This window comes from Chlorocebus sabaeus, chromosome 28 (assembly GCF_047675955.1).
Source record: "Chlorocebus sabaeus isolate Y175 chromosome 28, mChlSab1.0.hap1, whole genome shotgun sequence".
In the NCBI taxonomy this organism is placed as follows: domain Eukaryota; kingdom Metazoa; phylum Chordata; class Mammalia; order Primates; family Cercopithecidae; genus Chlorocebus; species Chlorocebus sabaeus.
This window is the reverse complement of record NC_132931.1, coordinates 12,290,813-12,312,197: the sequence shown is the minus strand read 5'-3', so window position 1 is coordinate 12,312,197 and position 21,385 is coordinate 12,290,813. Positions and strand designations below refer to the sequence as shown.

The following is a 21,385-nucleotide window of genomic DNA, read 5'->3' as shown; positions in this document are numbered from 1 at the left end:
GGCCTCCGTGAAGTGTGATAGGCTGGGCCCTGCATTTTGGGAGATCAGAATAAGTGATGAGGCCACACGCGATGGCTCATGCCTGTAATCCCAACACTTTGGGAGGCCGAGGCCGGTGGATCACCTGAGGTCGCGAGTTCGAGACCAGCCTGACCAACATGGAGAAACCCCGTCTCTACTAAAAATACAAAATTAGAGGCGGGCGGATCACCTGAGGTCGCGAGTTCAAGACCAGCCTGACCAACATGGAGAAACCCCGTCTCTTACTAAAAATAGAAAATTAGCTGGGCATGGTGGCACATGCCTATAATCCTAGCTACTAGGAAGGCTGAGGCAGGAGAATTGCTTGAACCTGGGACGCGGAGGTTGCAGTGAGCCAAGATCGTGCCATCCACTGCACTCCAGCCTGGGCAACAAGAGTGAAACTCCGCCTCAAAAAAAAATAAGTGATGAAGAGAACAATCGCTGCGTGATCAAAAACAGGCAGTAGCTGTGGCTGGAGTCAGAGGCAGGTAAGGTTGTGAATGGAGGAGTATCTAAGTAAACCTAATGTGGAGGTGTTTTCACTTGCCATGACTCTCCTAAGTTCCAGAAAGGCCCCCAAACTCAACTTCCAGGCAGCTTCCAACCTGAGGCTAAGTGGATAACCCCCAGAGAGCTTTTAACCCCATTTTAGGCCTCCAAGAAGAGTCTCATTTATTAGCAAAATTAGTTTATTCTAACAAATAGTTTAACAGAAAAATACGAACTAGCCCGCCAGGGATCTTTGGGGTCTACTACGCTTCCCATCGCCTCAGTGTCCGGTGCATGAGGAAGGTGTCCTCTGAAGGGCGGGGCCGGAGTTGAAGCCGGAGAGGGGACAGACCGTCCAGGGTCAGGTGTGGAGATTCATAAAATAGTGTTTCTGGGTCACACAAGATGGTCATGTCTGGCCCCGGACCAGGTGGCTCCTGTTGGGAGGTGGGGCCCAAAGCAAGGTTACACTCTAGGAGGAAGAATCCGGGTAAGGGAGTACATGGAGGAAGCCCCACGCCCAGACCCCATCACCTTTGGGGGCGGGGCTCGAGCCTGTGGCGGCAGGAGAGCCAATTTCTCCCTGAGCGCAGCGTTCAAAACCTGTTCCTCCGGCACCTGCAGGCTCACCAGGTCCCGGAAGAGCCGCTTGGAGCGCGGCACGTTCAGCCCTGAGAGCGCAGCGGGGGCGGAGGTGAGTGGCGCCCCTCGCTCCGACTCCCGCGCGCGGCCGGCCGCCCGCCCCCCTCACCCTCGGACACGCTCTCCTCCAGGCCGCAGCGGATCTGGAACGACTTTCTTAGCTGTTCCTCCACGGCCTTCGCGGCATCAAAGTGGCTCCCGGCTGTGGCCCGCAGCTCCAGGCCCAAGGCCAGGCTACTCTGCAGCACGGGCATCTCCAGCTCCTGCGGCACCGCAGGCTGCGGCTTGGACCGCACCGGGGAGGGCGGCGTCAGGCGGAAACGGACCTGGGAGCAGAGGGCAGTGGGGTGACTAGGTGGACGCGAGGCCGTCGCAGACCGGGGGCCAGCCTCCCACGCTCACCTGCCGTCGCTGCCGAGCCGCGCCCCGATGCTCCCGCCGCCCGGGGCTGCCGTGACGCGGCTCAGGACTGTCGGGCCGCGGGCTCAGGCTCAAGTCCAGGCCGGGCTCGGGCAGTGGGGCTCGGGGTTCCGGGGCTCGGGGCTCCGGGGGTGGTCCCGAGACCGCCGCGGCATCTTCCCCGTCCGCCAACTCTAGCTCTGACTCTCCACAGCCCATCATCTTTGGAGGTGTCTTGAGGGTGCGGAGATGCGGGGGGGGTCGCAGGCGGTCCAAGGGTCAGGGGACACAGCCTCAAAACCTCCTCATTTCCCCCGCCCCTCCTAGACGCCGCTACCGGAAACCGTTAACCCTTTCCTTCGGGGGCGGAGTCAGCGGCTCCACCCACCCTATTGGCGCTCCCAGGCGTCATTTCCCTCGCCCCGCCCCCAGGTTCCCGGCGGGCTTCCGCACTCACAGCCTTGGCACCACCCCCAAGCCGAAGTGTTGGACGCACTCACAGCCTTGGCACCACCCCTAAGCCGAAGTGTTTTTGAGGTGTTTTGGGAACGGTTGAAGCCTTACGGGTCCTCATCAGGGCCACTCCTCCTCTTGAAAACTCTGCTATGGCTGAGTTGCCCAGAGGAATCTTAGTCCGGCTAGTGCTGCGATGCCCAGTGTCCAGTGTGTCAGTCCTCATTCCTGGGGCGCCAAATGGGGCAGCATTTTTTTTTTTTTTAGACTGAACCTCTCTCTGTAGTCCGGGCTGGAGTGCAGGGGCGCGATTTCGGCTCACTGCAACCTCCGCCTCCCAGGTTCAAGAGATTCTCCTGCTTCAGCCTCCTGAGTAGCTGGGATTACAGGCGCGCGCCACCACGCCTGGCTAATTTTTGTATTTTTAGTAGAGACAGGGTTTCACCATGTTGGTCAGGCTGGTCTCGAACTCCTCGTGATCCGCCCACCTCGGCCTCCCAAAGTGCTGGGATTACAGGCGTGAGCCACCGCGCCTGGCAGCTTTAAGGTAACCGTCCGGTGTGCCCTGACCTCACTCGGACCTCCACAGCATTTCCGGTGTTCCGTTGCCTCCAAACTCGGACCAGAGCTTCCCTGTATGAGTGCGGGCGGGGGTCCCTGACCCCACCCCGGACTCCGTCCTGGAACACAGCAACTCTTGCAGCTTTTTGTGACTACTTTTACTTTCGAGAGTTCCCTGAAATATTAATTTGTATAAAAAGTAGATACCTGGAACGGGTGCGGTGGCGCATTCCTGCAATTCCAATTCTTTGGGAGGCCGAGTCGGGAAGATCGCTTGAAACCCTGAGTTAGAGACAAACATGGGCAACATACCGAGACCCCACACCACCAATCCCAATCTCTACCAAAAAAATTTAATTTTAGCCGGGCGTGGTGGTGGTGCTCGCCTGTAGTCCCAGCTACTGGGAAGGCTGAGGCGGGAGGATCACTTGAGCCTAGGAGTTCCAGGCTGCAGTGAGCTCTGATACCACTGCGCCCTAGCCTGGGTGACAGAGCAAGACCCTGTCTCAGAAACAAACAAACAAAAAACTCTGTATTGTGAATTCAATGTTTTGGTTTGTTTTTTGAGATGGAGTCTCGCTCTGTGGCCCACGCTGGAGGCTGTGGCACAATCTCAGCTCACTGCAACCTCTACCTCCCGTGTTCAAGCAATTCTCCCACCTTAGCCTCCCAAGTAGCTGGGATTACAAACGCCTACCACCACGCCCGGCTAATTTTTTTGTATTTTTAGTAGAGTCAGGGTTTCACCATGTTGGCCAGGTTGGTCTCGAACTCCTGACCTCAAGTGGTTCACCTGCCTTGGCCTCCCAAAGTGCTGGGATTACAGGCAGTAGCCACTGCACCCAACCTTGAGTTCAGTTTTCTTCATTTTTAATGTCAGTGGATTTATCCTGGGCCCTGAGCTTTTCCAGGTAGCAGAAGACTCCTAAACTGCAGAAAAGGAAATGAGACCTCCCACCTGCTCCTTATGTTACTTGGGGCAGGTTCCCTCAATTCTGCAAGCCTCCGTTTATTTTTGTGTAAAATATAAGTGGAAGTGGGTTCAGGAATCCTTTCTTACTCTTTTTTTTTTAAACTCTCCAAAGTGCTTCAAAAAGGTTCAGGAATCTTGAGGCTTTCCTGGAATTGATTGATGCTCAGTCAACAGGCATGTTTGTGTACCACTTTTCATTATGAGAGTTTCCACATTGTTCATTTTATCTTTCCAGGAAGTGCTGTGGAACATCAGATAGAATGGATAGCATAGCCCATATTTTACAAAAAGGATTTTAAAGGAAGATCTCAATGGTGAAACACTAGAGGCTTTCCTGCTAAAGTTAAGAACAAGAAAGTATGTCTATTATCTCTGTTGTTCAGTTGTGAAAAGAAATAGCTAGGTACAAATATAACTTTTTAAACTGGGAGTATAAATTAAAAATTTTTAATGGTGACATAGGGAGAGAATAGAATGAAAGACAGAGTCTAGATTCCTCTGAATATATTTTGTTTTTTATATCTGACTTTGGAAATGTACACATTTTATATGATTATATTAAAAAGTTTTTAAAAATCAGGCCAGGCACGGTGGCTTACGCCTGTAATCCCAGCACTTTGGGAGGCCAGAGCGGGTGGATCACTCGAGGTCAGGAGTTCAAGACCAGCCTGGCCAGCATGGTGAAACCCTGTCTCTACTAAAAATACAAAAATTGGCTGGGCGCGGTGGCTCACGCCTGTAATCCCAGCACTTTGGGAGGCCGAGGTGGGCGGATCACGAGGTCAGGAAATCAAGACCATCCTGGCTAACACGGTGAAACCCCGTCTCTACTAAAAAAAAAAAAAAAAAAAAAAAAAAATTAGCCAGGCATGGTGGTGAGCGCCTGTAGTCTCAGCTACTCAGGAGGCTGAGGCAGGAGAATGGTGTGAACCCAGGAGGCGGAGCTTGCAGTGAGCTGAGATCACGCCATTGCACTCCAGAGCGAGACTCCGCCTCAAAAAAAAAAAAAGAAATACAAAAATTAGCCAGGCGTAATGGTGCACACCTGTAAGCCCAGCTACTTGGGAAGCTGAGGCACAAGAATTGCTTGAACCCAGGAGGCGTATGTTGCAGTGAGCTGAGATCGTGCAACTGGACTCCAGCATAGGTAACAGTGAGACTCTGCCTCAAAAAATAATAATAAAATAAAATACAAATACAAAAAAATTAGCCGGGTGTAGTGACAGGCACCTGTAGCCCCAACTACTCAGGAGGCTGAGGCAGGACAATCACTTGAACTCAGGAGATGGAGGTTGCAGTGAGCCAAGATTGTGCCACTACACTCCAGCCTGGGTGACAGAGCTAGACTCTGTCTCCAAAAAAAAAAAAAAAAGTTAATAAATCATGCTGTATTTTACCTTAAATTGAAAAGTATCAAGGCTGAGCGCAGTGGCTCAAGCCTGTAATCCCAGCACTTTAGGAGGCCGAGGTGGGCAAGTTGCCTGAGCTCAGGAGTTCGAGACCAGCCTGGGCAACATGGCGAAACCTCGTCTCTACTAAAAAGTACAAAATATTAGCCAGACTTGGTGGCACGTGCCTGTAGTCCCATAGTCCCAGCTACTCAGGAGGCTGAGGCATGAGAATCACTTGAACCCAGGAGGCGGCGGTTGCAGTGAGCCAGGATCTCACCTCTGCACTCCAGCCTGGGTGGCAGAGTGAGACCCTGTCACAAGAAAAAAAAAATGTTGGCCGGGCGCGGTGGCTCAAGCCTGTAATCCCAGCACTTTGGGAGGCCGAGATGGGCGGATCACGAGGTCAGGAGATTGAGACCATGCTGGCTAACACTGTGAAACCCCGCCTCTACTAAAAAATACAAAAAAATAGCCGGGCGAGGTGGCGGGCGCCTGTAGTCCCAGCTACTCGGGAGGCTGAGGCAGGAGAATGGCGTGAACCCAGGAGGCGGAGCTTGCAGTGAGCTAAGATCCGGCCACTACACTCCAGCCTGGGCGACAGAGCGAGACTCTGTCTCAAAAAAAAAAAAAAAAGAAAAAAAATGTTGGGGTTTGGAACAGTGTTTGAGGGTACATGGATGAAACAAGATTAGCCAAATGTTGATGACTGCTGAAGCAGGATTTTATTACTATATTTTCTCTACTTTTGCATATTCTTGAACATTTCTGTGACTAAATGTTTTTTGTTTATTTAAAAAAAGAGGCTGATGCAGCTTTGGCATGCAGGAAGTGTTGGAGCTGAAACTCAAAACTGTCCCCCAGGCCTTGGCTGTGCTGATAAATATCTAGGCCCTACAGGAGTTTGTGTCCATGAACCCAGTAAACGCAATTACTCAGCCTCCAAATCTAGTCACTATCTCATTTCAGGCCCCAACACAGATGAAAACAAGCCATTCTGTTTGCCGAGTTTACATTGCGGGTCTCCAAGAAGTGGAGTGTTCAACAGTGATTTTAAGAAAACAGGGGGCCTGGCGCGGTGGCTCAAGCCTATAATCCCAGCACTTTGGGAGGCCGAGACGGACGGATCATGAGGTCAGGAGATCAAGACCATCCTGGCTAACACGGTGAAACCCCGTCTCTACTAAAAAATACAAAAAACTAGCCGGGCGAGGTGGTGGGCGCCTGTAGTCCCAGCTACTCGGGAGGCTGAGGCAGGAGAATGGCGTAAACCCGGGAGGCGGAGCTTGCAGTGAGCTGAGATCCAGCCACTGCACTCCAGCCTGGGCGACAGAGCGAGACTCCGTCTCAAAAAAAAAAAAAAAAAAAGAAAGAAAACAGGGCCTGGCATAGTGGCTCACGCCTGTAATCCCAGCACTTTGGGAGGCCAAGGCGGGCAGATCACCTGAGGTTGGGAACTTGAGATCAGCCTGACCAACATGAAGAAACCCCCTCTCTACTAAAAATACAAAATTAGCCGGGTGTGGTGGCGCATGCTTGTAATCCCAGCTAGTCGGGAGGCTGAGGCAAGATAATTGCTTGAAGCCAGGAGGCAGAGGTTGTGGTGAGCCAGAGATCACACCATTGCATTCCAGCCTGGGCAACAAGAGCAAAACTCCGTCTCAAATAATAATAATAATAATAATTTTTTAAAAAGAAAACAGTACCAGTGTAAGGATTGGAAGGTGGAGGTGAGGGAGGTGAGAGGCCTTGGGCCTGCCCACATTCTTCCTAAGTTATTTTGGCTGGCCCAGGCTGGGAGGCCAGGAATTGCTTTTCCTCTTAAAAAGAAAAGGGGACAAAAACCTAGCTGGGCGTGGTGGCGGGCATCTGTAGTCCCAGCTACTCGGGAGGCTGAGGCAGGAGAATCGCTTGAACCCGGGAGGCAGAGGTTGCAGTAAGCCAAGATTGCGCCGCTGCACTCTAGCCTGGGTGACAGAGCGAGACTCTGTCTCAAAAAAAAAAAAAAAAAAAGCGGAGAGGAAGACAGGGCGTGGTGATTCATGCCTATAATTCCAGCACTTTGGGAGGCCAAAGCGGGCAGATCTCTTGAGGCTAGGAGTTCGAGACCAACTGGGGCAACACAGTGAAACCTTTATCTACTAAAACTACAAAAAATTACCTGGGCATGGCAGCACATGCGGGTAATCCCCTACTCGGGAAGCTGAGGCATGAGAATCACTTGAACCTGAGAGGCAGAGGTTGCAGTGAGCCAAGATGGTACCACTGCACTCCAGCCTGGGCAACAGCGTGAGACTCTGTCTCAGAAAAAAAAAAGAAAAGAAAGGCTGGGACACGGTGACTCATGCCTGTAATTCCAGCACTTTGGGAGGCAGAGGCAGGAGGATTCCTTTGAGGCCAGGAGTTCAAGACCAGCCTGGGCAACATAGTGAGACACCATCTCCATAAAACAATTAAAAATTAGCTAGGCGTGGTGGTGCATGCCTGTAGTCCCAGGTACTGGGGAGGCTGAGGTGGGAGGATCCCTTGAGCTTAGGACTTCGAGGCTGTAGTGAGCTATGATCACGCCACTGCACTCCAGCCTCGGCGACAGAGCAACACCCATCTCTTAAATATTATTTATTATAAGACTTTTGATTGGGTTAGACCTCACCAGTTAGAGATGCTCCTTTAGTTATCTGAGGCTGCTAAGTGGGGTAATCCCAGACCTGGATGCTAGTTTGAAGAAAGCAAGTGTCGGTGCTGGAAGGGGTCATTCAAGGTCATCCCTGAGCTTCTGCTGAGCCAGGTGCTATGGGTGGGCTAGGTGGGACAGGAGACAGGTCAGCATCTAGGGTCCTTCAAGGGACCATGTCCTTGAGAAGGGGTAGGATGCCTCCAACGCAGTGGTCCACTGCATGGTGTGGCTGAGACTGCTACAGAGGACACGAGAAGACCTGCCAGGGTTGGGGGCGGGGGAGGAGCAAGGCCTCCATCCCGGAAGTCACCCCCAAATAGGGCCAAGAAAGATCAGAGAGACAGCAAAACTCTAATTAACCACCCTCTGCAAACCCCACCTACAGCGACCCCTCACCTCCTGTCTCCTATTCTCAAACTGGCCTATGCCTAAGGGCCAACCCAGAGACACTTCCACACTGGCCCCTGTCACATGAGACACGCTGGAAGATGGGAACGGCCAACCCTCCAGACACACACACATCCAGGCTCCTATCCCCAGAGTGCATGTTCTCATCCTACTGCATCTCGGAGGCTGGCAGGGTGAAGCCCCCAGCAGGTCAGGTAGGTCTGACGTGTCTCAGCCTGAACTCATGACTCCAAACCACCTTCATGCCTTCGTCCCAACCCAGAAGGAAGAGATCCAGGGAGGAGGGCACACATCGGGCTGCAGGCCGACACACTGACCCTGAACCTGGCCTCCCTGGCAGCAGGCTGAGGAACAGGAGGGCTGGGATGAGCCCCATTAGGCGTGTGTGAAGTCTCTGGGACATGGGATGATGCCAGCCGCTGGGATGCAGAAAAGTTGGAGGCAGGGGACAGAGTCTCATTCAGAAGAATTTGTACATAATCCAGGCCAGGTGTTGTGGCTCACGCCTGTAATCTCAGCATTTTGGGAGGCCCAGGTGGGTGGATCACTTGAAGTCAGGAGTTCAAGACCAGCCTGGCCAACATGGTGAAACCCCGTCTCTACTAAAAATACAAAAATTACCCGTATGTGGTAGCACAGGCCTGTAATCCCATCTGCTTGGGAGGCTGAGGTGGGAGGATTGCTTGAACCCAGGAGGTGGAGGTTGCAGTGAGCCCACATCGCGCCACTGCATACCAGTCTGGGTGACAAAGCAAGACTCCATCTCAAAAAAAAAAAAAAAAGAAAAAGACTTTAGCTGCACGTGCTGGCACATGCCTGCAAATACTCGGGAGGCTGAGGCATGAGAATCATTTGAACTCGGGAGGCAGAGGTTGCAGTGAGCCGCCAGCAACTGTGTCTCAAATAAATAAGTAAATAAGAATTTGTCTGGAATCTGGGTGAGGCAGAGGAAAATGAAAGAAACCAGAAAAGCGAAGATAAACAGATTTGCAGGGTGGGGTGGAGGATGGAGAATTCAATGGAGCTGAGCACAGCAAGGAGGAGAATGTCGGGCTGAAGGCCTGAGCTTGCTGGGGAGATGTCCTTGATGTCTACACTGGGCATAGAAGACTGATTGATGCCAGTGGTTGGGGCCTCAAAGAGCCCAGGGACAGGCTGGTCAGAGATAGCTGGAGGTAGAAAGAAAGGGCGTGGAGGCACGGAAGATGGGGCCATAACCCAGGAAAAGGGAGCCACGGATAGGGGAAATGTATGCAGAAATCGCCAGCCTCACTCTAGGAGGCAGGTCCTGACAGATCTCCTTAGCAGGGGACCAATGCCCAGGACCTTGGGGAGATGGATGGGGACGGGGGAAGCAGCAGATGGTCTGTTACTCAATGAGGTTGGACACACAGGAGATGTTGGGGGGTCTTGGGGTGGAGAGTGATTCCATGGAAGCCTCTGGATTGGACAGGGAGATGCTGGTGTGAGGTTTTTCCACAGTCCAACAGAGGCTGGTAGAAGAAAAGCAGGTTCTGCTATCAGGCTGGTTGCAGTGGCTCACATCTGTAATCTCAGCCCTTTGGGAGGCCCAGGCGGGAGGATCATGTGAGGACAGGCATTTGAGACCAGCCTGCGCAAGATGGTGAAACCCTATCTTTACAATAAAAACACAAAAAATTTAGCTGAGTATGGTGGTGTGCACCTATAGTCCCAGCTACTCAGGAGGCTGAGGCCAGAGGATCACTTGAGCCCAGGAGTTCAAGACCAGCCTGGGCTGGTCAAGACCCCATCTCTAAAAAAATTTAAAAAGTTAGCCAGGCATGGTGGTGTATGCCTGCAGTTCTAGCTACTTCGTTGGCTGAGGCAGGAGGATCTGTTGAGCCCAGGAATTTGAGGCTGCACTGAGCTATGATTGTGCCACTTCACTCCAGTCTGGGTGACAGAGCGAGACCCTGTCTCTAAAAATAAATAAATAAACCAGGCACAATGGCTCATGCCTGTAATCTCAGTACTTTGGAAGGCCAAGGCGGGAGGATCACGTGAGCCCAGGAGTTGGAGACCAGGCTGGGCAACATAGAGAGACCCCATCTCTACCAAAAATTTAAGAAAGTATCTGGGCATGATGGTACACACCTATAGTCTCAGCTACTCAGGAGGCTGAGGTGGGAGGATCACTTGAGCCCAGGTCAAGGCTATAGTGAGTTATGATCACACCATGGCACTCCAGCCTGGGCAAAAAGCGAGACTCTCTCTCTAGATAAATAAAAATCTATTTTTTTCACATTTGAATGGACTCCTGGGAATCCAAGCTTAGAAATGAGAAGGCCGAAGCTCTTGCCTCTGCCTCCTCCCAGCCCTGGCCTGTCTCTCCTCTGTCTCCCTGGGTTTCAGTCCCAGCTCCAGTGCCTAGTGACCATGTGACCTGAAGATCATTCCCTTTCCTCTAAGAGCCCCCCACTTCCTTATCTGAACACTGAGGAAATGACTGGCCTCATGTGGTTGCCCGAGCTCAGTTGGGGCCCTCAGAAGGTCGAGTCATTGTTTTTCAGGAGCTGATGAGATCATGGCACGTGTGCCATTGACCTCCGTCCTTCCTGCTTCCCCACCTTTGACTCTCAGCCTGTCCTCTCCTCCTCTGGACGACCTCTGGGACATCCTGTCCTGTTCCCATGTTCATTGTTTCTGCAGCAGATGAGCGGGATGCCGGGGATGCTGGGACATGAAAGGCCCCTGGTCTCTGCCGGTAGGCTCCGAGGCAGGGGGTTCAGACCCTTTCGCCTCGGGCCCCTGCTGGCTGGCCCCACACGTGCCCCCTCCAGCCCCAGCCCTGCTTGGTGGAGAAAGCAGATAAGGCAGGAAATGTGGCCCCAATTCTAGGAAGCTCAGAGTCCCAGGAGGCAGAAGACATGCCTCTCGCCCGCTCACTGACACCTACTATTTGCTGGGGCCTGGGAGTGGCATAGACACCTCTGAGTGGAGCCAGCTTTCCCCGTCCCAGGGTGCAGCATGAGCTCTAACATCCAGGCCAGGCCAGGCGCCTGGAAAGAGGATGCCAAACTCCATGCAGCCTGTGCAGATTAAACACCAGCCCCAGCTCTGTGAAGGGTGGGTCAGCTCTGCCTGGAGGATGGAAAGGCTTCCTGGAGGAAACCTTTGAAGGAAGTAGGTGGAACAGAAACTTGCTGTTCTCCTCTCTGGGAGTCTGAGACTGCCTTTTCTTTTCTTTTCTTTTCTTTTCTTTTCTTTTCTTTTCTTTTTTCTTTTCTTTTCTTTTCTTTTCTTTTCTTTTCTTTTCTTTTTCCTTTTCCTTTTCTTTCTTTCTTTTTTTTTTTTTTTTTTTTTTTCAGAGTCTCACTGTCTCCCAGGCTAGAGTGCTGGAGTACAGTGGCACAATCTCGGCTCACTGAAACCTCTGCTTCCCAGTTCAAGCAATTCTCCTGCCTCAGCCTCCCAAGTAGCTGGGACTATAGGTGCACACCACCACACCTGGCTAATTTGTATATTTTTATTAGAGACAGGGTTTCGCCAAGTTGACCAGGCTGGTCTCGAACTCCTGACCTCAGGTGATCCACCTGCCTCAGCCTCCCAAAGTCCTGGGATTACAGGTGTGAGCCACCATGCCCAGCCTGCCCTGCCCCTTTCTGTCTCTGTCTCGGGCCAGTTCAGGTCTGAGCAGGGCAGTTCTGCTCAGCTTCACTGACCAGGTGAATGTTGCTCACACACTGCCATCCAGACCCTTTGCCTTCCTCTAGATTTTTTTTAAATTATTTTTATTTTTTTCTTGGAGATAGTCTCACTCTGTCACCCAGGCTGGAATGCATTGGTACGATCATGGCTCACTGCAGCCTTGACCTCTGGGGATAAAGTGATCCTCCCACCTCAGCCTCCTGAGTAGCTTGGGACTACAGGCACATGCCACCACACCCAGGTAATTTTTTTTTTTTTTTGTAAAGACAGGGTCTTGCCATGTTACCCGGGCTGGTCTCAAACTCCTGGGCTCAAGCAATCCTCCGGCCTCGGCCTTCCAAAATGCTGGGATTGCAGGCTGGGTCTGCCTTCCTCTAGAGGGCAATGGGTACCATAGCTCACACCTGTAATCCCAGCACTTAAGAGAGGCCAAGGAAGAAGGATCACTTGAGGCCAGGAGTTTCAAACCAGCCTGGGCAACAGAGAGAGACTGTCTCTACAAAAATAAATAAATTAAATTAAATTTTTAAAAAGAGACTAACCTCACTGATGGGGCCTGAGCCCGGGTCATGACTCACCTCTGCTTCCCAGCAACCTCCTTCCTGATCCCCAAATCAGAATTCAGGAGGCATAGGATATAGCATTTGGCAATCTGTACAATTTCAACAGTCACAGGAAACAAACACAGGCTGAACCTCAGGCCCAGACTACCCTATCCCTTGAGGGTCTCCCCCAAAACCTTTACCTTGGCAGTATCCCCATCTCTGGGGGGCTGGAATCGGAGGGTCTGCGGACCCATGAGGGAAGGATTTGGTCTATCTTCCCCTGGAGAGAGCCTCTACATGCCCAGAGAGTTGCCAAGGGAAACAAGGGCAGAGGCAGGAGGAGAGAGGTCCAGTGGTGTGAGACACGTGGAGAGTCAGAAGCCCTGGGATGGGAGCGGGGTCCATCTGTGTGGGGAAGTAGATGGGCAACCCATGGTTAGGGGAGGTCTCGTTGTGTGAAGGAGCTGGTGGGGAGGGTCTATGTCCAGCAAAGCCCATCCAGTGGCCTCCGACCTCATAAGGTCCAGGGGGTGGCCACACAGTTGGTCACCCATCATGATCCAGAAGTGTCGGGTTGCCATGGCAGCCAGGAATCATGCATGCTCAAGAAGCTGAGGCTGCGGCCGGGCGTGGTGGCTCACGCCTGTAATCCCAACACTTTGGGAGGCTGAGGCAGGCAGATCACTTGAGCTCAGAAGTTCGAGACCAGCCCCATCTCTACCAAAAATATGGAAAACTGGCTAGGTTTGATGGCACATGCCTGTAGTTCCAGCTACTTGGGATGCTGAGGTGGGAGGGTCACTTGAGCCTGGGAAGCAGAAGTTGCAGGGAGCCATGATTGCACCACTGCACTCCAGCCTGGGTGACATGCAAGACACTGTCTCAAAAATAAAATAAATTATAGCCAGGCGTGGTGGTTCACGCCTGTAATACCAGCACTCTAGGAGGCCGAGGCGGGTGGATCACACGAGGTCAGGAGTTCGAGACCAGCTGACCAATATGGTGAAACCCTATCTCTAATAAAAATACAAAAATTAGCCAGGTATGGTGGCAGGTGCCTGTAGTCCCAGTTACACGGGAGGGTAAGACAGGAGAATCTCTTGAACCTGGGAGGCGGAGGTTGCAGTGAGTCAAGATTTCACCACTGCACTCCAGCCTGGGCAACAGAGTGAGAATCTGTCTCAAAAAAAAAAAAAAAAAAAAAACACAAATAAAAATAAATAAAATAATTAAGGCCGGGCCCGGTGGCTCATGCCTGTAATCCCAGCACTTTGGGAGGCTAAGGCGGGTGGATCCCCCGAGATCAGGAGTTGAGACCAGCCTGGCCAACATGGTGAAACCCCGTCTCCACTAAAAATACAAAAATTAGCGGGGTGTGGTGGCAGGTGTCTGTAATTCCAGGTACTCGGGATGCTGAGGCAGGAGAATCGCTTGAACCTGGGAGGCAGAGGTTGCAATGAGCCGAGATCACGCCACTGCACTCCAGCCTGGGCAACAAGAGCGAAACTCCTCAAAAAACTAAACTAAAGACAAAACAAAAAACAAAACAAAATAAACAAATGAATAAATAAATAAATAAATAAATATTAAAATTAAATAAAATGTAGCCTAGACTGAGAGCAGAGCCCTGAGAATCAGGGCCCAGTCCCTTCCCCACAAGTTACTACCACAGACACACCTTGCCAGTCCTTAAACCTGAGAAAAACCTCGAAATGCCCCACACTTTTTCTACTGGTCCCCAGGCTGAGGAAAGGGCGGGGCACAAGGGAAGTGGAGAAGCTTGTTATCCTGGAAACAAAGGGATGACAAGGGGTGGAGGCTGGGTTAGTTCTGGGCTAGAGGGATAACAGTGACTGCAGGTGGAACCTGGGGGGCCGGGCAGGATGTGAACTTGGTGGGGAAGGAGGGTTTCCACACCAGTGTGTCCTGGCCACAGAAGTGGATGAGGCAAGATTTGTTTTGTTGAATTTTGTTTTGTTTTGAGACAAGGTCTTGCTTTGTTAACCAGGCTGGAGTGCAGTGATGCAATCACAGCTCACTGCAGCCTCAAACTCCTGTACTCAAGCAATACTCCCACCTCAGCCTCCCAACTAGCTGGGACTTATAGGTGCATGGCACTATGGCCAGTTAATTTAATTATTATTTATTTTTTCTTTTTTTTTTTTGGGACAGAGTCTCATTCTGTCGCCCAGACAGGAGTGCCGTGATGCAATTTCGGCTCACTGTAACCTCTGCCTCCCAGGCTCAAGCGATTCTCCTGCCTCGGCCTCCCTAGTAGCTGCGATTACAGGCGCCCACCACCATGCCCGGCTAATTTTTGTATTTTTAGTAGAGACAGGGTTTCACCATGTCGGCCAGGCTGGTCACAAACTCCTAACCTGAGGTGATCCACCCTCCTTGGCCTCCCAAAGTGCTGGGATTGCAGGCGTGAGCTACTGCGCCCGGCCTAAAATTATTATTATCATTTTTTTAGAAAGAGGGTCTCATGGCTGGGCGCAGTGGCTCACGCCTGTAACCCCAGCACTTTGGGAGGCCAAAACAGGTGGATTATTTAAGGTCAGGAGTTTGAGACCAGCCTGACCAACATGGTGAAACCCCGTCTCCCTACTAAAAATACAAAAACATTAGCTGGGCATGGTGGCACACACCTGTAATCTCAGCTACTCAGGAGGTGGAGGCACGAGAATCGCTTGAACCCGGGAGGTGGAGGTTGCAATGAGCCGAGACCACGCCACTGCATTCCAGCCTGGGCTACAGAGCAAGGCTCCGTCTAAAAAACAAAACAAAACAAAAAAACAACCACCAAAAAAAAAAAAAAATAGAGAGAGTGAGATGGGGTCTCACTATATTGCCCAGGTTGGTCTTGAATTCCTGGGCTCAAGCAATTCTCCCCACCTTGGCCTGCCGAAATGTCAGGATTACAGACATGAGCCATCATGCGCGGTGAAGAAGTTGTTTTTACTAGAAACTAACCGTCCCGTGGAAGCAGTGTCACCAGTGCCCATTTTATGCTCAGGAGACCCTTTAGTATTTAAGAATCCATCAGCTAATCTCGGCTCCCCATGGCTAATGTCGTAGGGGTGCTGGGAGGAGCGGCAGGGCCCACGGTCAGGGTCTCAGGGGGCTCACATAGGGAGGTCTCTCTGTTCCTGGCCATGGCCCGGAGCCCCTCTAGCAGCTCCTCTACCACCCGCATTAGGCCGTAGGGGGCTCTCCAGCCAGAGGCCAAGGGCGACGCGGCCTTAACGTCGATCTGTGTCTGGCGGCGCCATCTGGAGGTCAGGGCCAAGACAAGACAGGCTGTTCAAGTCCCCCAGCTTCGCCGCGGCCGCCACGCCCAGCTACCCCGCCCCGCTGGCGTCCCCAGCTGGCCTGCTACAGGTCTTACCCGCGCTTGGTGCCTCCCGACCCAGGCTTCTGCACATCTGCACCCACCAGACTGGGAAGGTGGCCAGACTAGACCGAGGGCAGAGGCGGGAGAGACTCCGCCCCCGAGGCCCCGCACCCTTCTGACAGCGAATGAGGCTGACGTCACTGGATTGGGCAGGTGTCCAGGTGTCCTCTCTCCAGCTGCATCTCCCTTCCTCGACCCAAGGGGAGTCCTCAGTCTCCCAGGCCAGAGCCTCCAATGCCCCAAGGTGCCTTCAGTGATCTCCCCGCAGTGCAGCCTCTGGGGCACTCCCCACCCCAATAAAACTCATCTCCAGTTAAAATATCTATTCCGGCAGGGCGCAGTGGCTCTTGCCTGTAATTCCAGCACTTTGGGAGGCCGAGGAGGTCAGATCACTCGAGGTCAGGAGTTCGATCCCAGCCTGGCCAACATGGTGAAACCCCCTCTCTACTAAAAATATAAAAATTAGCCAGGCGTGGTGGTGCGCGCCTGTAATCCCAGCTACTCTGGAGGCTGAGGCAGGAGAATCGCTTGAACTTGGGAGGCCAAGGTTGCAGTGAGCCAAGATTGTGCCACTGCACGCCAGCCTGGGCAACAGAGTGAGACTCTATCTCAAAAAAAAAAAAAAGGATTCCCAGGCCCCACCTCAGTTTCTGACTTTGAGGCCAAAAATCTGGTTTTTGTTCTGTTTTGTCTTCTCTGGTTTGAGACAGGCTCTCGCTCTGTTGCCCAGGCTGGAGTGCAGCCGCACGATCATGGTTCACTGCAGCCTCAAACTCCTGGGCTCAAGCAATCCTCCACCTCAGCCTCCTGAGTATCTGGGACCACAGGCACATACCACTAGCTACTTTTTTTTTTGTTTGTTTTGTAGAGATGGTGTCTGGCTATGTAGCCCAGGCTGGTCTCAAACTCCTGGGCTCAAGCGATCCTGCCACCTTGGACTCCCAAAGTGCTAGGATTACAGGCATGAACCACCACACCCAGTCGGAATCTGTGGGTTTTTTTGTTTTTGTTTTTGTTTTTTTCAGATGGAGTCTCACTCTGCCGCCCAGGCTGGAGTGCAGTGGGTCGATCTCGGCTCACTGCAACCTCTGCCTCACAGGTTCAAGCGATTCTCCTGCCTCAGCCTCCCAGGTAGCTGGGATTACAGGCACCTGCCATCATGCCCAGCTAATTTTTGTATTTTTGTGGAGAAGGAGATTCACCATGTTGGCCAGGCTGGTCTTGAACTCCTGACCTCAGGTGATCCACCCGCCTTGGCCTCCCAAAGTGCTGGGATTACAGGCATGAGCCACTGTGCGCGGCCTGGAATCTGTGTGTGTGTGTGTGTGTGTGTGTGTTTTGTTTTGTTTTTGTTTTTGTTTTTGTTTTTTTGAGACAGAGTCTGGCTCTGTCACCAGGCTGGAGTGCAGTGGCGCGATCTCTGCTCACTACCACCTCTGCCTGCTGGGTTCAAGCGATTCTCCTGCCTCAGTCTCCCAAGTAGCTGGGACTACAGGTGTGTGCCACCACGCCTGGCTAATTTTTCGTATTTTTAGTAGAGACGGGGTTTCACTGTGTTAGCCAAGATGGTCTCCATCTCCTGACGTCGTGATCTGCCTGCCTCAGCCTCCCAAAGTGCTGGGATTACAGGCATGAGCCACCACGCCCGGCCTGGAATCTGTGTTTTTAACAAGCTCTCAGAAGATTGTGATATGTCCTAAGCTTCAGAATCCCAACAGTCTACATTCCCATGCAGTGTGGCAGTGATTCTCAAACTGCAGCAGGCATGTTAAAACAGGTTGTGGGCCCCCACCCCAGGGTTTTTGATTCAGTAGGTCTGCGGTGCAGGGCCTGGAGTTTGAGTTTCTACTACTCTCTGGGGAATGTGATGCTCTGGTCCAGGACCACACTCTAATAACCATTTCATTTATTTTCCTTTTTTTTTTTTTTTTTTTTGAGACAGAGCCTTGATCTGTTGCCCTGGCTGGAGTCTTGGTGGGATCTTGGCTCACTGCAACCTCTGCCTATTGGGTTCAAGTGATTCTCCTGCCTTAGCTTTCTGAGTAGCTGGGACTATAGGCATGTGCCACCACTCCTGGTTATTTTTTTCTTTTTTTTTTGGAGATGGAGTCTCACTCTGTCGCCCAGGCTGGAGTGCAGTGGCACGATCTTGGCTCACTGCAAGCTCCGCCTCCCGGGTTCACGCCATTCTCCTGCCTCAGCCTCCAGAGTAGCTGGGACTACAGGTGTGTGCCACCACGCCCAGCTAATTTATTGTATTTTTAGTAGAGATGGGGTTTCACCGTGTTAGCCAGGATGGTCTCGATCTCCTGACCTCGTGATCCACCCGCCTCGGTCTCCCAAAGTGCTGGGATTACAAGCGTGAGCCACCGCGCTCAGCCAATTTTTGTATTTTCTTAGAGGAGACAAGGTTTTGCTATGTTGGCCAGGCTGGTCTCAAACTCCTGACCTCAAGTAATCCGCCCACCTCAGCCTCCCAAAGTGCTGGGACAACCGGCATGAGCCACCATGCCCAACCAACCATTTCTTTAATAATATATTTAGGAGAAGATCTATTCACTTGTGTGCTGGCTCACTAGGTGCCAGGCCCTGTGCAAGGCAGTTCACATTCTTACAAAACTATGGAACAAATATTCTATTTTCCACATAAGGAAAGTGTGATTCAGACAGGTTAATTCACTTGCTCAAGGTCACACAGCCAGGAAGAGCAGAATTTGAACCTGGTCTTTCTGAGCCCAAAGGCTGGGCTGGTTCTGTCTCCAGCAACTGCTAGTTAGCACCTCCCAGGGACTTACCTTCTTTCTGCAGGTTAACTCAGCACTCTCTGAAGCCTGAGGAGGTACAGGATAGGGTTTGTTTGTTATTTTTATTTTTTGAAGACAGAGTCTGATTATATCACCCAGGCTGGAGTTCAGTGGCGTGATCTCAGCTCACTGCAACCTCCACCTCCCGGGTTCAAGCAATTCTCCTGCCTCAGCCTCCCGAGTAGCTGGGATTACAGGTGCGCGCCACCATACCCAGCTAATTTTACTTATTTATTTATTTTTTTGAGACGGAGTCTCACTCTGTCGCCCAGGCTGGAGTGCAGTGGTATAGTCTCGGCTCACTGCCACCTCTCCTCCTGGTTTCAAGCGATTATCCTGCCTCAGCCTCCCGAGTAACTGGGACTATAGGCGTGTGCCACCACGCCCAGCTAATTTTTGTGTTTTTAGTAGAGACGGGGTTTCTCCATGTTGGTCAGGATGGTCTTGATCTCTTGACCTTGTGATCTGCCTGCCTCAGCCTCCCAAAGTGCTGGGATTACAGGCATGAACTACCGCGCCCAGTCAATTTTTGTATTTTTGGTAGAGGGTTTTGTCATGTTGGCCAGGCTGGTCTCGAACTCCTGACGTCAGGTGATCCACCCACCTCAGCCTCCCAAAGTGCTGGGATTACAGGTATGAGCCACAGTGCCCAGTCATCAAGTCATCATTTTATTTAAGAAGCTTGAGGCTCAGTGAAGGAAAGTGATTTTCAAAAGTCACCAAGTGCCTGCAATCCCAGCCCTTTGGGATGTGGAAGCGGGAGGATTGACCAGGAGGTGGAGGCTACAGTGAGCTATGATTGTGCCACTGTCCTCCTGTCTGGCCAACTGAGCAAGACTCTGTCTCAAAAATAAATAAAAGATAAAAATAAGAGTCGCACAGCAAAGTAGTAGCAATATTGAGACTAGGACCAAGGTCTCTTGACTCCGAGTCAAGTGCTCCTCCTCCTACTTCCCGCACATAGTATTCTTTTTTTTTTTTTTTTTTTTTTTTTTTTTGAGACGGAGTCTTGCTCTGTCACCCAGGCTGGAGTGCGGTGGCCGGATCTCAGCTCACTGCAAGCTCCGCCTCCCGGGTTCACGCCATTCTCCTGCCTCAGCCTCCCGAGTAGCTGGGACGACAGGCGCCCGCCACCTCGCCCGGCTAGTTTTTTGTATTTTTTAGTAGAGACGGGGTTTCACCATGTTAGCCAGGATGGTCTCGATCTCCTGACCTCGTGATCCGCCCATCTCAGCCTCCCAAAGTGCTGGGATTACAGGCTGGAGCCACCGCGCCCGGCCACATAGTATTCTTTATCACTTCCAAAATGACATTCCTAGCCGGGTGCAGTGGTTCACACCTGTATCCCAGCACTTTGGGAGGCGGAGGCAGGAGGATTGCTTGAGCCCAGGAGTTTGAGACTAGACTGGGCAACATAGCTAGAACCCATCTCCACAAAAAAATTAAGAAAGAATTAGCTGGGCCTGGTGGCATACACCTGTAGTCTCAGCTATTTGGGAGGCTGTGGTGGGAGGATCACTTGAGTCCAGTAGTTGGAGGCTGCAGTGAGCCATGATTGCGCCACTGCCCTCTAGCCTGGGCAACAGAGCCAGATCCTTTCTCTAAAAAACAAAAACCATTGGCTGGGTGCAGTGGCTCACGCCTATAATCCTAGCACTTTGAGGGGCCAAGACGGGTGGATCACCTGAGGTCAGGAGTGCAAGACCAGCCTGGACAACATGGTGAGACCCTGTCTGTACTAAAAATACAAAAGTTAGCTTGGTGTGGCCGGGCACGGTGGCTCACGCCTGTAATCCCAGCACTTTGGGAGGCCGAGGCAGGCGGATCACGAGGTCAGGAGATCAAGACCATCCTGGCTAACATGGTGAAACCCCTTCTCTACTGAAAATACAAAAAAAAAAAAAAAACATTAGCCAGGCATCGTGGCACATGCCTGTAATCCCAGCTACTCGGGAGGCTGAGGCAGGAGAATGGCGTGAACCTGGGAGGCGGAGCTTGCCGTGAGCAGAGATTGTGCCACTGCACTACAGCCTGGGCAATAGAGCGAGACTCCGTCTCAAAAAAAAGTTGGGTGTGGTGGAAGGCACCTGTAATCCCAGCTACTCCAGAGGTTGAGGTAAGAGAATCACTTGAACCCCGGGGACAGAGGTTGTAATGAGCCGAGATCATAGCACTGCACTCCAGCCTTGGCAACAGAGTGAAACTCCATCTCAAAAAAACACAGAAAAGACTATCATCAAGAGGCAGCTTCCTTCTGCCCACCCCTTTCCTTCCTCTCCCACAAGTCTGCCTGTCCCTGCTCAGCCAAGCCCAGACAGGGCTCCAGATCTGGGGAAGGAGAAAGCTATGGGATGTGCCTTGGTTGCTGACTGAACCCACCTTCTTTAATTTCCCTCCCACTTGCAAAAGCTGAAGAAGCCAAAAAAACCGAGAGCAGCATTCCTTTCCACAAGCCCACATCGTCAAGCCTGGATGAGCTCCTGGGCCTGTAGCTACTTGCAAGGCTATTTTACCAGTGACCCTCAGAGGCCCATCTTCGTCCTACTCTCCCCTCCCCTCCTCTCACTGAAACTTCAGGTCCCCAGCGATGAGGAGCTCATCTCTAAAGACTCGAAGGGGCTGATCCTGGATGTTAGACAGCTAGGTACTACTCCAAACCTCAAGACCCATTAAATCTCAGGGCTTCCTGGGCACTCAGATCCTGCACCGACACCATTCACCTCCAGAAGGGTTCCTGGCACATAATGGATACTTGATGAATAATTGGCGATTGAAAGCTCTAGACATGAGCTGCTCTTTATTAGTCTGTTTTGAGGCCCCGCCTGAAAACCTGAAAGTAGGCTTTGACTTTGGGCTTCACTCAGGACTGATTCCCAGTGAAGTCACTTAACTCATGTGTTGAACACCTGCCATGTAACATGTGCAGAATGAAAGCTACACGACCTTTCTTTTTTCCTTC

At 51.9% G+C, this 21,385-nt stretch overlaps 1 protein-coding gene and 1 long non-coding RNA gene across 3 annotated transcripts; both read right to left on the bottom strand.

Annotated features, from left to right (window-relative positions):
• Positions 1 to 695: 695 nt before the first annotated feature.
• On the bottom strand, positions 696 to 2,724 carry PPP1R35 (protein phosphatase 1 regulatory subunit 35). Of its 2 annotated transcripts, XM_008018550.3 has the most exons (4): positions 1,558 to 2,720; positions 1,265 to 1,481; positions 1,048 to 1,184; positions 696 to 950 (listed from the first exon to the last, which is right to left on the bottom strand). In XM_008018550.3, exons 1-4 carry the CDS (start codon positions 1,774 to 1,776, stop codon positions 777 to 779), a joined length of 747 nt encoding a protein of 248 aa, XP_008016741.1. In that variant the 5' UTR covers positions 1,777 to 2,720; the 3' UTR covers positions 696 to 776. The 2 variants fall into 2 exon arrangements, with proteins under 2 accessions (XP_008016741.1, XP_037846344.1); XM_037990416.2 differs by lacking the exon at positions 1,048 to 1,184 and having other exon boundaries at positions 1,558 to 2,724.
• Positions 2,725 to 2,743: 19 nt separating this feature from the next.
• LOC103246739 (uncharacterized) lies at positions 2,744 to 15,740 on the bottom strand. The gene is made up of 3 exons (XR_502540.3): positions 15,617 to 15,740; positions 12,429 to 12,633; positions 2,744 to 2,850 (listed from the first exon to the last, which is right to left on the bottom strand). It is a non-coding gene; the product is annotated as an uncharacterized lncRNA (long non-coding RNA).
• Between the last annotated feature and the right edge of the window lie 5,645 nt (positions 15,741 to 21,385).